This window comes from Pleurodeles waltl, chromosome 6 (genome assembly GCF_031143425.1).
Source record: "Pleurodeles waltl isolate 20211129_DDA chromosome 6, aPleWal1.hap1.20221129, whole genome shotgun sequence".
Lineage (NCBI taxonomy): Eukaryota > Metazoa > Chordata > Amphibia > Caudata > Salamandridae > Pleurodeles > Pleurodeles waltl.
In genome coordinates, this window is record NC_090445.1 from 735,654,874 (window position 1) to 735,668,608 (window position 13,735).

General features: G+C 47.1%; 1 protein-coding gene across 1 annotated transcript in view; it reads right to left on the reverse strand.

The window, feature by feature from the left end:
• Positions 1 to 1,383: 1,383 nt before the first annotated feature.
• The window catches only part of KCNK18 (potassium two pore domain channel subfamily K member 18), a 94,297-nt gene continuing 81,945 nt past the window's right edge, over positions 1,384 to 13,735 (reverse strand). The window contains exon 3 of the mRNA XM_069242447.1: positions 1,384 to 4,960. Coding sequence (XP_069098548.1) covers positions 4,119 to 4,960 — 842 coding nt within the window. The 3' untranslated portion in view covers positions 1,384 to 4,118. The remainder of the gene's footprint in view (positions 4,961 to 13,735) is intronic.

Here is a 13,735-nt window from a genome sequence, read left to right on the forward strand (position 1 = left end):
GTTTGGAAACTGGTAAAAAATGCTAATTTTTGATGACAATCACTTTTATAAAGCATTGCACTGTGTGAATTAATGAAATGTACATTTGTTTATAATTCATTGTGGACTTTTTGACAAAGACAACAGGTATGATTTATATGTGTTGATATGCTGACCCCTTAATAAAGCCAATAAGCCCACTTTTTATATTTTGGTGTTGTGGCCTAATGACAAAGTTGCTAAGTCTGCCTTAGCTAAAATGACACCCTTTACATTGTAACATCACAGAGTCAGCATTGTGCACCTTTGGGGTTTGACTGCCAGACCCTGTGCCCAACTTCCACCAACAGGGAGTTGGGCACAGGGCCTGCACCCAACCCCCAACCTGCACCCAACCCTCCTGCTGCATGTGATTCATACCCAGTGGGGATGGCTGGGCACTAGCAGCGGGTTGGGTGCAGAGTCTGCGGCCAATCCCACACTGTGCATGGCTAAAGGTAGTGCACTGAATGGGGTAGGTGTTACACATGGTAAGATAATATTACTTTACGTTTTTAAAATAAACTAGAAATTCACTAAAAAAACAAAGGTCACAGTGATGTCATAGTTGACTGAAAATGTAAGTTAAAAAATATTGCTTTAAAACTAACTAAACCACTGAATTTCACCAGCTATATCAAGTAACTATAACTCGTGATCTACAGTAACTATAACTCACACCCTCCCCATGCACTGCTGATTACCTAACTTATTACATCACTCTGCACATGTTCTAGGACATCATTTAAAATATTACTGTAGCATCTGAAAGGACATCATTGATGACAGTGTGCCTGGTGGGGGTGCGAGTTACACTAGGCCAAAAGTTATAGTTACTTGAGATAACTGGTGAATTACAGTAGTTTTGTACATGAATTAATATTTATTTTTTCTTTTTGAGGGGAAACCTCCCAATCCCCTCGCATTCTTAATTTATTCCTAAACCCCCTTTACCACTTTACCACTTCCCATCCCTAAACCTAAAATTACCATTACTTCTCTTTACCACTACCCACCCATAAACCATAAAATTACCCTTATCTCCCATTACTACTGCCAACTTATCTGTAGGGTAAAGGCGTATGTGGTAAAGGTACAAATACTTACCTTTGTGGTACTTACCTGCGTGGTAGAGGTTGTGTGTTAAAGACACTTAATGTAAAGACTGCATTGTATATGCTGTTTTCCATTCAAGAACTATCAGGAGGACCCCTTTTTTGACCACTCCTTGCTTCTTTTGAAGCTTCACTCAAACACGTACTCTATAGACTTCCTCATAAAAAGCACCCATCATTATTTCATTAACAAGGGCAACGGTCAACATTTTTAAGATAAATGAAGTCAAGTAAGTACAACATGTGTATATTGTCATTGGAAAACGATTTATGAAGAGCAGTTCATTCAATGCAAGAGTACATTCCTTTCATATCATAAAGTGCACGTGCAAAATGCAGTGAGAAGTACAAACACAACCTAATATCAGAATAAAACAACCAAATATATATATATATTTATTTCCTAGGCAGATCCTGAAATTTTGTTTGAAAAAAGTGTAGGTTCCACGCTGTGATGGTACTTACGTAGACTAGCATCAAGTGGAGCATAGCAACACACATCTTTTGATGGCAAATTCACGTTGTTATCAGAACGGAAAATTCCTAGCCACCATAGTTTGACTTGTAATGAAATCTTGGAGAATTATAGGCAAATAGAGGTCAATTCCAGTGAACGATATTTGTTTTTGCTTGTAAGCAGCTTGGAACATTAAAAAAAAATCTTCATTCATGTGATTCAGTCTTGGCTTAAGGGGCTCACACTCTATCCAAAGCATTTTCCAGAATACGTTCGAGCATTTCTGGGTATTATCCTTGCCATATGTTGCCACATCTTGACATTCTGTTGGACTAGGGAATATAATCATTCTGACATTTCTGTTTTCTTGATCATTGTTTTTGTTTCCTGGAATGATTTTGAATTCCTCAAGCGTGTTGGCTTGCTTGCACGTTGGCAATACCTGACATAGAGAAGGTAGTTTTTGAGGCGCTAGCGTGTCCTCTGTCGGCTTCAGTCTCTTTTAGAGTGTCACTAGAGAGGTTTAAAGAATGTTGATCTTTGATCCACACTTCCCATAACAGAACAAACGAGGCAATGAACATGTTTAGTGCATCTCTGTTGGTCATTTCAAACTTTGTGTCTCATTTTTCGTTTTTAGAAGTTATGAGATCCCTAGAGAAGAAATGTAATTAGTTCTTGTTCCCAAGACCTTGATCATGAATGTGAAGCTACTGTTAGTCACAGCATTGTCTATGAACTCATAGATAACTTTTGTAGCAATGTATTTTCTATCTTATGCTTCCACTATTAAGGCAGGCCTTTTGACAGCTGCAAATGATGAAGGAGTGAAGGTTGGACGAATAGTGATGTGAACAGAAGGCACAGTTATGGTGCTTCGCTAAGTACAGCTCCAACAAATACAACAAAAGTCTCACAAGTCTCCAATGTCATACCGTTTTCAACGCCAAGATATTTAGCTCTGGGTTTTGCATGAGTATATTCAAAGGATGCAGGTACACGCAGGTAGACAAATTACCCCATAATACTCGCCCCATCCACCCGCAAAAAACATGCAGCTTAAAATCCTTGCAGATTTAAGGCAATAATTGGGTTTTCATATGGTTAATAGTTAAGATTCCTTCATCACACAATCGGTCAAATGTAATAACAACCTGTTGCCATCCTAATTTTGTTGCTGTGTCATGCACAAATAACAGCACTCGGGCATTCCAGGTGTGCCTCAGTCATCCCTGGATTAACGCCTGAGTGAAAGCATTGTGTAAAATAAAAATGCTCTACACATCTGAAGTTCATACCTGTACAGAAAGTCTGAATGGGAAAAAATAAAAACATAAGTCTTTGCCATTTCATGAAACACTCCAAGCAGAACAATACCCAAATATATGCTGATTATATGATTTGTTTCTTTTTTGTCTTTGAAGACCAGCCAGAGGTACACAAACTGACAGAACAAATATCTAGACTGCTGATTGTGTGCCATCACATTCACATATGGCTCTAAATTAAGAGTACACTATAAAGCACAACTTTAACTTAATGCAATAGCCACTTCCTCAATACGTGAAGCTCAATGTTTGGCCTTAGTTTTAGAATTTGGAGTGTGATATTTCTGTATACCAAAATTTTGTGAAAATGCAGTTAAGTGGCTGTATTCGGACTTTATAGAGTATAATGTAAATAAATAAGCACCTGAAATACATTTTGTTTATTTGTTTATATAGTTCCATGATATAAAATCATCAGAACATATACGCCGCTATAAGCTGATAGATCACTTCTTGCCACTGTCCAGTAGTGCTTAAACTTACACTTTTAGATTCTACTTTTGTCTAAGTTTCCAGAAATGTTTATGCACTATAGGCAAAGGTTTGGCATATTTGATGGCGTCAGGCCTGTTAGTCAGGAAAAGCCCAGGAATCTTAAGGTTCGATGCCAATTAAAACTTTTAACTTAAATTGGAAACAGGGCAGAATGTCAGCGCACATCTAGACTTCAACCATTACATCCCGCAGTGTGCCTACATCACACACACCTCGGGCCATTTTCTATCCTGACCCAGCTATTTACATTTAGGCCGGCTGCCCTTTTAATTACGGTAAAACAACCCCATCCCTTGAAAGACGCAGGAGGATCACTGCAACCCCAGTAGACATAAGACCATTGCACTCTTGTTTAACCACTTCTGCAGTTCGCAGTATTAACAATGTAATGGAATGGAAATTTCATGTGCTGTCAGAAAAAAAACGAAATCAATCAGAACTCTTGACAGTATTGTTCCAAATTGGGTCTGTTAAGAGCACAAACCCAAAACACTTTCTACGGAACATAATATTTTGTTGGGTGCACTATAGTTCATTTGATAGTCACTATCACTGAGGTCTCCGAAGGAAAATGAAGTGAATAATTCAACCGCCTGTAATGTAAAGAAGCCAATATTCTAGAGATAATGACTGGCCACACCGGTAGACCCCTGAACATTCCTTGTTTGGGGAAGACGAGGACATGGAGGATCAACTGTGGAAAACCTATGCTTTGCTGTACTTGCGTGCCTTCCCCCCACTGATGCATGAAATGCTCTGTTTGTAGCAGCCCACTAACCTGTCTTGGCCCAGCTTGAAAGCCATAACCATTATGGCCATGCCGATGACCGTGTAAACTGAGAGACCCAGGAAGTAGTTAGGATGATTGGGAAAGATATCGCCAAAGCCAATGGTAGTCAGTGTGATGAAGCAGAAGTAAAAGGCATCCACATAGTTCCAGTCCTTCTCCCAGATGAGAAGGATGGAAGCACCGCACAAAGTGTATGCCACTACAATGAAAACAATCAGAAAAATGGGCACATTAAGCTTGTTAAGTTCTTTCCCAATCTTGTCAAAATCCTCCATAGCACTGTGGGCTAAGGGCATCTTGTCCAGCTCTGGGCAAGAGCGGCATCGACCTAGTTTGAGGTCATTTACAGACAACAGTTTCAAGTGCTCTTTAGCGATAATCATTTCAAATATGTCTCTGTTTCTGAGGACAGCAGATTTCTTTTTCACCAACTGGTGCCTCTTTACCACTTCAGTGATGCTTAAAGGTTCTTTGAAGGCCACACGTTGGTTCAAAGGGACTACGAGTTCAGGCTTGGATGCAGTGCCCTGCTTGGTGTTTCGGTGGGAAGAAAATCGGGTGGACAATAATGATGCTGACTGTCGAGATACTCTTCTAGACCATGCCTTTTGAATGGCACAGTAGGACTTAGAAAGTATTGCTGCCAAGAGGTCTCCTAAGTCAGCCAGAAGAAGGAGCATCAAAGGAATTCCCACGGAGGCATAGGCAATGCATGCAAACTTCCCACCGTCGGTGACTGGGGATAAATGACCATACCCTAAAGAAATGAAAGAGCCAATTTAATAAATTACGGAACCATTGGAAGCATCCAACATCAAACACATTTTACCAATTAGCCTTCGAACCAAACCAATAAAGCAAAGGTTTTCATATGGGATCAATGAGCACAATGAATTGCAGAACTGAGTATATAACACACTAGTAGGGCAGTGGATCCACACATTTGAGAAGTAAGCAAAGAATGTCAGCTTGTTTTTTGCAAGCCTCTGTTTTGGTATACTTCTGTGAATTATACACTCAAGGATGATTTGTGATGGCATTAAACAATACTGTTAATTTTTTTTATAAACTTAGGGCCTAATTATGAGTTTGGTAGTCCCACTGCAGGACCGCAAAACTTGCGGGGAGGATGCCACTGTCATGGTGGTGCCCCCATGACCTTATTACAATGTTCCCAATAGACTGATCAGTGGGACCACTGTAATACGCGTTCTGTCGCACTGACCAGAGGGAACAGTGCTAAGATATTGAGCTCAGCTCCTTTAAGGCCCCCTGCACACCCTTATTGCCAGCCTTTCCTTGGCGGGGTGACCGCCATGAAAAGGCTGGTGGTAAGGTGAGCTGTAATCAGCCAGGACGTGCTGAATTCAGCGCTGCCCTGGCTGAGTACAACTCCGACCACCGTCATCCCGTGGGAACAATGTTCCAGGTGGGATCAGTGGTCTCCTGGTGGGTCTGCCCACCAGGGTTGTAATGTGGCGGCGAACCGCCACAGCTGCGGCGGTCCGACCGTCACCGCAAGGCTAGTTTGTCCTTGGATTGCCAGCCTTGTAATGAGGCCCTAAATTCTGTAATTTACTGACATTTAATGATTAGGCTGGATCTAGGTCATGCATTAGCTAGTGGGTATAAAACCTATGCCAAACAATGCTACAAAGAAACGTGACCTTTATAGATCCAGTAATGACCCGTCAAGTGTCCACCATTGTGAAAGTAATCTTGAGTAGGGAGGCCATACCATTTTGTCACAAATTACTTTCAATTCAAAGAAAGTGCTGTGAAAAGGATGTTATTGAGATCGAACACGATTACATTTTTCAGTAAAGAAACAAAGAACTACAAGAAACAAAGCAACAAGTATGTATAGCATCCACTACAAATAAACATGAACTCAGAAAACTGGAAAATGTCTTGTCACACTAATATCAAAAACAACTGCACAAAACATACTCTTAGCCAAGGCAGTATGTACTAAATTCCAAATTGTATTGTGCTGTAGATAATTTGGTTATATCACATCACTAAAAGTCAATTGTATTTCAGTGTTTGACAATAAAAACACAAAATCACAGCAATACAGCACAAAACCCTGCAAGACATTCAAAAAGTGTTCAACAAACAGATATATTTTTAAATCTTTTGTTAGTGATAAATATCTCTTTTATTTTTCGTGACTGTAATGGAAAGTCATTCCATAGCCCTGAAGCAAGCATCATCTGCACAAGCAAATTTAGAATTTATGACAGCATCAGTATATGCTACGCTGACAAAGCCAGCTGTGTTGGTTTGTAGTGTGAAACTTTAGCCACCAAAGAGTATGGAGTCATGTAAGGTAAGCACTTATAGTAAGCAAGTTTTAAAAGAGATTCTCTGTTGTATAGAAACCCAAGAAAGAGAGAGAAGCAGGCGAGTCACTAATTAAGAGGTTCTCCGGGCCAACATTAATTTGCCCTGTCCTGTTCTGTGCTTTCTGAAAACATTAAGGCCCTCATTATGACCCTGGCGGTGAGTGATAAAGTGACGGTAATACCGCCAACAGGCTGGCCGTGACTACAGCCAAATTACGACCACAGCGGTGATAACTCCCATAGACAGCTAATGCACCACACCAACCGCCAGGGCGGACACAACATTCATCACAGCGGTATCCATCAACAGCCAGGCGGAAGACGAAGTACGCCCACCATACTAAGACACTACAATCCGACACGTTTTCCAAGGCGGTACCAACGCCATCAAAAGCCTGGCGGAAACACTTCACAGAAGAGAAAAGACTCACCATCGGAAACACAGGGAAGAACAACGCCGCCATGGAACCCGAACTGCAAGTTTTTCTGATGCTCTTCTACGTTATACTCTACCTGGAATGCCGACGAAGACAACAACGGTGAGTACAACTGCCTAGCACAAGAGGGAGGGAGGGAGGAAAACCAGAGTGACACACACACACAACACACATCCGACACACACACACCATACACACAACCAGCTGCAAACGAAAAACAATTTGCACCCGATACACGACAGAATAATGCAGGGACAACAGGAATGCACCAAGGTGAATGCATTGATATCAACAGCTAATAAATAATCCAATTGTCTGTGAAACAGATATATACAAATGTACACAAAGGGACACTGCCCAGTCCAATGTTCAAAGGGCCCACATGGCCATAGGGTATAGTCCAAGGCCCAACTCGAATCCTGACTTCACCTGGCTAGAACTCTGCAGGGGCATCAGTTTGCAAGTGGGCAGGCACCTCAGGGGGATGGGCAAGTGGGGGGTACCTCAGCTGAAGTCGGGAACAAGTCCACTGGTTCTGGAGGGGGCTCCATGCCCATTTCTCTCTGCTGGGGAGTGCAAGGCCACAGTCTCTAAGGTGGGTGACTTTGCTACTGCATCTGTAGGGGGCTCCATGCCCAGTTCTCTGTCCTGGGGAGTGCAAGGCCACAGTCTCTCAGGTGGGTGACTTTCCCACTGCTTCTGGAGGGTGCTCCATGCCCATTTCTCTGTCCTGGGGAGTGCAAGGTCACAGTCTCTGGAGTGGGTGACTTTCCCACTGCTTCTGGAGGGGGCTCTATACCCAGTTCTCTGTCCTGGGGAGTGCAAGACCACAGTCTTTGGAGTCGGTGACTTGCCCACTGCTTCTGGAGGGGGCCCCTCGTACAGCAGCCCCTGGAGGGTGGCCTACATGGCTTCCGCTGGTGGTGACGGCTGCACCGTGGTGGCAGATGGAGGTGCCTCCTGGGCAGCCTCTGCAGGAGGTGATGGCTGCACCTCCTCAGCTGGTGGTGGGGGCCCCGTGACCACTGGTGGTGGTGGAGGTGTCACCCTGACAGCCTCCGCTGGAGTAGAGGGCTTTGTCTTCTCTATGACATGGGGCGTGGAATCCTTACCCTTCCTGGCAGGCGGTGAGGGCTTCTTCCCCTTCATGGCAGGTTGTACGTGTTCCTTGGCCTTCCGGGCAAGAGTCGAGGGCTTCTTCCCCTTCAAAGCAGGAGGTGCAGGCTCCTTCCCCTTCTTGGCTGGAGGTGCAGGCTCCTTCCCCTTCTTGGCTGGAGGTGTGGGATCCTTTCCCTTCTTGGCTGGTGGAGTGGGATTCTTCATAGACTTCCCATCACGACTAGGTGGTGCCACCACTGTCCGCGTGGACTGTTTGGCTGAGGTGCTGGGCTGGGTCGATGGGACCTCTTAAGGGCAGGAAGGGGGGTAAGGAGGAGGGAAGAGGTCAAGTTGGGCAAAGGAAAAGCTTCTTAGGGACGGTGGGGCGGGAGGAGGGATGAGAATGGAGGTTGAGGGAGTGGTTGTAGGAGGTGTATGTCTGCTGGATTTGGATGCAGGTGCATGGGCAGTATGCTGATGTGAGGTGGTTGGCTGTTGTGTGTGTGAGTGCTTGCATCTGTGTCCTTTAGGGGGGATAGACAGGGTCGGAGAGGACATAGGGGATGCGTGCATAGATGTTGTGGAGGTGTCTGCTAGTGAGGTGTGTGATGCTGGTGGTGGATGTTGATGAAGTGCATGCAGGTGTGAGTGTGGACGTGACTGAGAGGAAGATGGAGGAGGGGGAGACAGTGGAGGCAGTGGATGTTGTTGTGTTTGCAACTGTCTGGTGTTTGCGTGAGTGCTTGTGTGATGAAGTGTGGTGCCTGTGTTTGCCTGTGCCGCTCTTGGGTGTTGTCTTGTGTGCATGCTCATCAGTATGTGTGCATGGGATGGGTTGGGGTTGAGGAGACTGGGAAGTGGTAGTTGGAGGGGGGATGGTAGAAACAGGTACAATGGCTGCCATCAGAGAGGAGGCCAGAGCCTGAATCGATCTCTGTTGGGCTGCCAATCCACCGTGGATGCCTTCCAGGAATGCACTGCATTGCTGCATCTTTTATGCCAGCCCCAGGATGGCATTCACAGTGGTTGATTGACCAACAGAGTTGGATCTCAGGAGGTCAATAGTCTCCTCAATCAGGGCAGCAGGGTTCACTGGGGCAGGACCTGAGGTGCCTGGGGTGAAGGAGATGCTCACCCTCCGGGGTGAGCGGGCACGGGCAACTCGCTGAGGGGCTACTGGGAGGGCGGTGCTGGTATGGGGGGTAGCGGCTGTACCTGCAGCTGGGGTGGTCAAAGAGGTGTCTGCCACCACCAGGGAGCTCCCAGTGGAAGAGGTATCTGAGTCTGTGTTGTCACCTCCTGTCTCCGCCGTGGTGCTCCTCTCGCCCTCCGTCCCACTGATTCCCTCGGCATCGGAGGACTTTGCCTCCTGGGTGTGGTGGGATGCAGCTCCCTCTGTCGCCGGTGCCCCTGCTCCTCTGCCAGATGATGCTAATGAACACAAGGACAGGATGACAGAACAAAAAATGGGGGGAGGGAGAAAAAAGAAACACTGGGTCAATTACTGCACGAACACCACAGTTGGCATACACAGCACTGTCACACACAGGGATCAATTTTAAGCACTATGCATTGCACTGCCAGTGATATGGCTAGGTGCTAAGGCAAGATGAGGGCCACACACCGCCAACTGCACCCTTCCTGGTGCCCACAAAGCCCTGCCTGAAATGGAATGCTAACAAGCTAGGTTACCTGCATTTGCCATACACCCATTACCCTAGAGTTGACCCACCCTGCAATGTCTGGACTGGCCTTAGGGGCACCCACTAGCTCACATCCACCACCCGGATCCCACCCCACCAGCCAAATTTTAGAATAATACCCACTGTACTCACCCCCTTGTGGCTGCTGTGATTCCCTCAAGTGCCCATCCAGCTCTGGGTAGGTCACCGCCAGTATGCGGACCATCAGGGGGGTCAGGTTCCGACGGGCACCCCTTCCTTGTTGGAAGGCCATCCCCAACTGGGCCTCTGCGGTGTTCCGTGCCCAGAGTCCCAGGTCCTCCCACCGTTTCCGACAGTGGGTGCTCCGCCTGCCATAGACCCCCAGGGTCCACATGTCCTTGGCGATGGTACGCCATAATCCCTTCTTTTGAGGGGCGTTGACCTTCAGAGGCAATACAGACAGGAGAACACCATTAAAGAAACAGACCAACATGTCACACAAATGGCCCACCATTCTCCTTTCTATCACCACTGGCACACACATTGGCCGGCGCACACCATGTACACCACCACAAGACATTCCCCACCAGATGACACGACATTAGCACAAACATCTCCATGCATCCTTCCGACATGCATTGTGCCCAATGTGTACCTCTTGGTCTGGAGGCCAATACAGCAGTCTGTATTCGGGTAGGACCCCATCCAACAGTCGCTCCAACTCCTCCAAAGTGAAGGCAGAGGCCTTTTCCCCGGTCACACGGGCAATGGTGGGTTCCAGACACAGGTCACAGCAGCACATGCAGTGTAGGTGTTCTCCTGTTGAAGGTCAAGAAACAAATGAGTAATCAAAGAGGAAATGGCGGTCACATCAGCGGTGGTGTACACCGTCACCGCCGGCGCAGATCCTCATTGGCCATAGAGCCCCATATTATCCAATGAGGAATTGCACAGCGGTGCAGACCGCCTTCCGTGGAGTCACCTCATTTCCACCTGTCCCTACATACAGGACAGGCGGTCGCCATTTCCCGGGGGGAGAGGGACAATGGTCATATCGACACTAACTACGTCACAGATTCGATTGGCACATACCTCGCCATTAACACTGTCCCATAACATAAATGCGCCATGCACACTAAAATTGTGGTTCCATTGTTCCAACTGTGACAGTCTACTCATTCTTGTGTCCCTTAGATACCTACTGATGTGGATGAATAGGAGGTGGAGACATATCCCTGTGTACAGACCCCCTTTGGACTTGTCTACACTGGAAGACAGGCACATTATCCTCACCTGTAGACTGAACAGGGCCACAATCACAGAGCTGTGTGCCCAATTGGAGCCTGACCTGATCTCATCTATCTGTCATCTGACTGGGATCCCCCTTCTTGTGCAAGTGCTATCAGTGCTCCATTTCTTGACAACTGCTTCTTTATAAGTGACAGTGGGATTGGAAGCAGGAATGTCACAACCAGTGTTCTCAATCGTGCTGGCAAGAGTCTTGTCTGCCCAGGTAAAACACATGTGCAGCTACATTTCTTTCCCCCAGGTGGAAGATTTGGCCACTGTGAAGGCCGGATTCTATGCAATGGGACATATCCCCAATATTATTGGTGCGATTGACGGGACACATATTGCGTTTGCCCCCCCCGCCAGGTGTTCAGGAATTGTAAGAGTTTCCACTCACTGAATGTGCAGATGGTGTGCCTGGCGGACCAGTACATCTCCCACGTCAGTGCTAAGTATCCTGGGTCAGTGCATGATGTCTTTGTTCTGAGGAATAGCAGGAGGAGGAGACTGGAGATGCCCCTGTGGCAGCAGTAGACCCTGAGGACAGTGAGGATGAAGAGGCTGAGGATGAGGACAACAAAACATCAACTATCCGTCAATACTTCCAATGACACACAGGTGAGACAGAGCAACTGACCATTCCTATGACTACTGGTGTATTCTGTGTGACTGTAGCATGATGGCATTAACTTCCTTTGCATCTCAACTTACTGTCACCTATGGCTTGTTATTTTACAGATGTTGGTGATATAACAATTGTGTACTGATGTGCTGACTACAGACAGCTACAGGTCATTATTTCTATGCTCTCGCAGTGTTCAGATCATTTGCACTAGATGTGACTGTTTCCATAAATGCACATTTTCAAGACATAAAACACTAGTAGTCAAGTTGTGTTCAAGGGTGTTTATTGTAGTGCTAAGAAATTGATGGGAAAGTGCAATGGAATGGGGTGATGATGGAGGAAGGTCCAGGGTACTGTTGCAGTCTGTTTGTAGCACAGGTACAGTGTCCAAGGGGGGCATAGGAAGGGGAGCAATGGCAGTTCAAGGTGGACAAGGTGACAGTGTGGGACACAAGGGGGACAATCAGGAGAGTCTAATTTCCTAGCCGTGGTCTTGGCAAGTGTCTCTGGCTTCTGTCTGGTTCACAGGGAACGTTTGTGCGGTGGTTCACTTTCTGCAGGGGGAGGGGTGCTGGTGGCCTGTGGGTCCTGTGGTGAAAGTGGGGGCTGGTCAATGGACTGGCTAGTCGTAGGGGCCCACTGCTGTGCTGTTGCCTCCCTCATGATGTTGGCCATGTCTGCCAGCACCGCTGCTATGGAGATCAGTGTGGTGTTAATGACCTGCAAGTCCTCCCTGATCCCCTGATACTTTCCCTCCTGCAGCTGCCTGCTCTCCTTCACATTGTCAAAGATCTGCCCCATAAGTCCTGGGAATGTTGGTAGGCTCCCAGGATCTCAGAGAGTGCCTCTTGGAGAGTCGGTTCCCTGGTACTGTCCTCCCCCTGGTTCACAGCAGTCCTCCCAGTGTCCCTTCTGGCCTGTGCCTCTGTCCCCTGAACGGTGTACCCACTGCCACTGACCTCAGGTCCCTGATTGTCTTGGGTACGAGGTGTGGCCTCGGGTCCATGTACAGGTGGGCACACTGCTGATTGAGGTGTCCTGGGGACAGAGGTGTGCGTACGCTGGGTGGGTGCTGTGGTGTTGGACACTGATGGGGGAGGTCTCTGTGGTGGACTGTGAATGAGCTTGGGTGACCAGCTGTCCAGTGGTCCCTGACGGGCCAGGTTGTTGGTCCAGATCCTGAAGTCCAGAGTTACTGTCATCACCACTGGGGGCATCTTTTGTTGGGGGACTGGATAGTCGTGGCACCTCCTCTCTGCTGAGATTGGCTGGGGCACCTGTGGGGATGTAAGTGATGTATTATGCTTCATGTCTGACATATTGTACATCCCTATCCTCCCCTCTATCGTTGGTGTTGCCCTGCCACTTTTTGCTTGTGTATGGTGATGTATTGTGTGTTTGTTAGTTTCGCTATGCTGTTCATACTTTTGTGATGGGTTGGGCTGGGAGGGCTGTCCATGCATTAGTATAGCATGCAGGGCTTGGCATTGGGGTTAGTCATATGTGTAGGTGCAGTATGTGGGATGTGGTGGAGGGATGGGAGTGAGGTTGAGGGTGTGAGATGGCATGCAGGTATGGGGTGATTAGTAGTACATATTGACTTACCAGTCCAGTCCTCCAGCTACTCCAGCGAGTCCCTCAGGATGCAGTATTGCCAAGACTTGCTCCTCCCATGCTGTGAGCTGTGGGGAAGGAGGTAGGGGTCCACCACCAGTGCTCTGCATGGCAAACTGGTGCCTTGCTGCCATGGAACGTACCTTCCCCCGTAGGTCGTTCCACCTCTTCCTGATGTCGTCCCTTGTTCTTGGATGTTGTCCCACGGCGTTCACCCTGTCCACAATTCTCCGCCATAGCTCCATCTTCCTTTCAATGGATATCTGCTGGACCTGTGCTCCAAAGAGCTGTGGCTCTACCCTGACAATGTCCTCCACCATGACCCTTAACTCCTCATCAGTGAAACTGGGGTGCTTTATGGGGACATGGGTGTTGTGTGATGTGTGTTGGTAAGAGTGTGTTGAGTAATTTGGTGGGGTGTGTGATGTGGGGTGCATAAGGGATGTATGGGTGTAA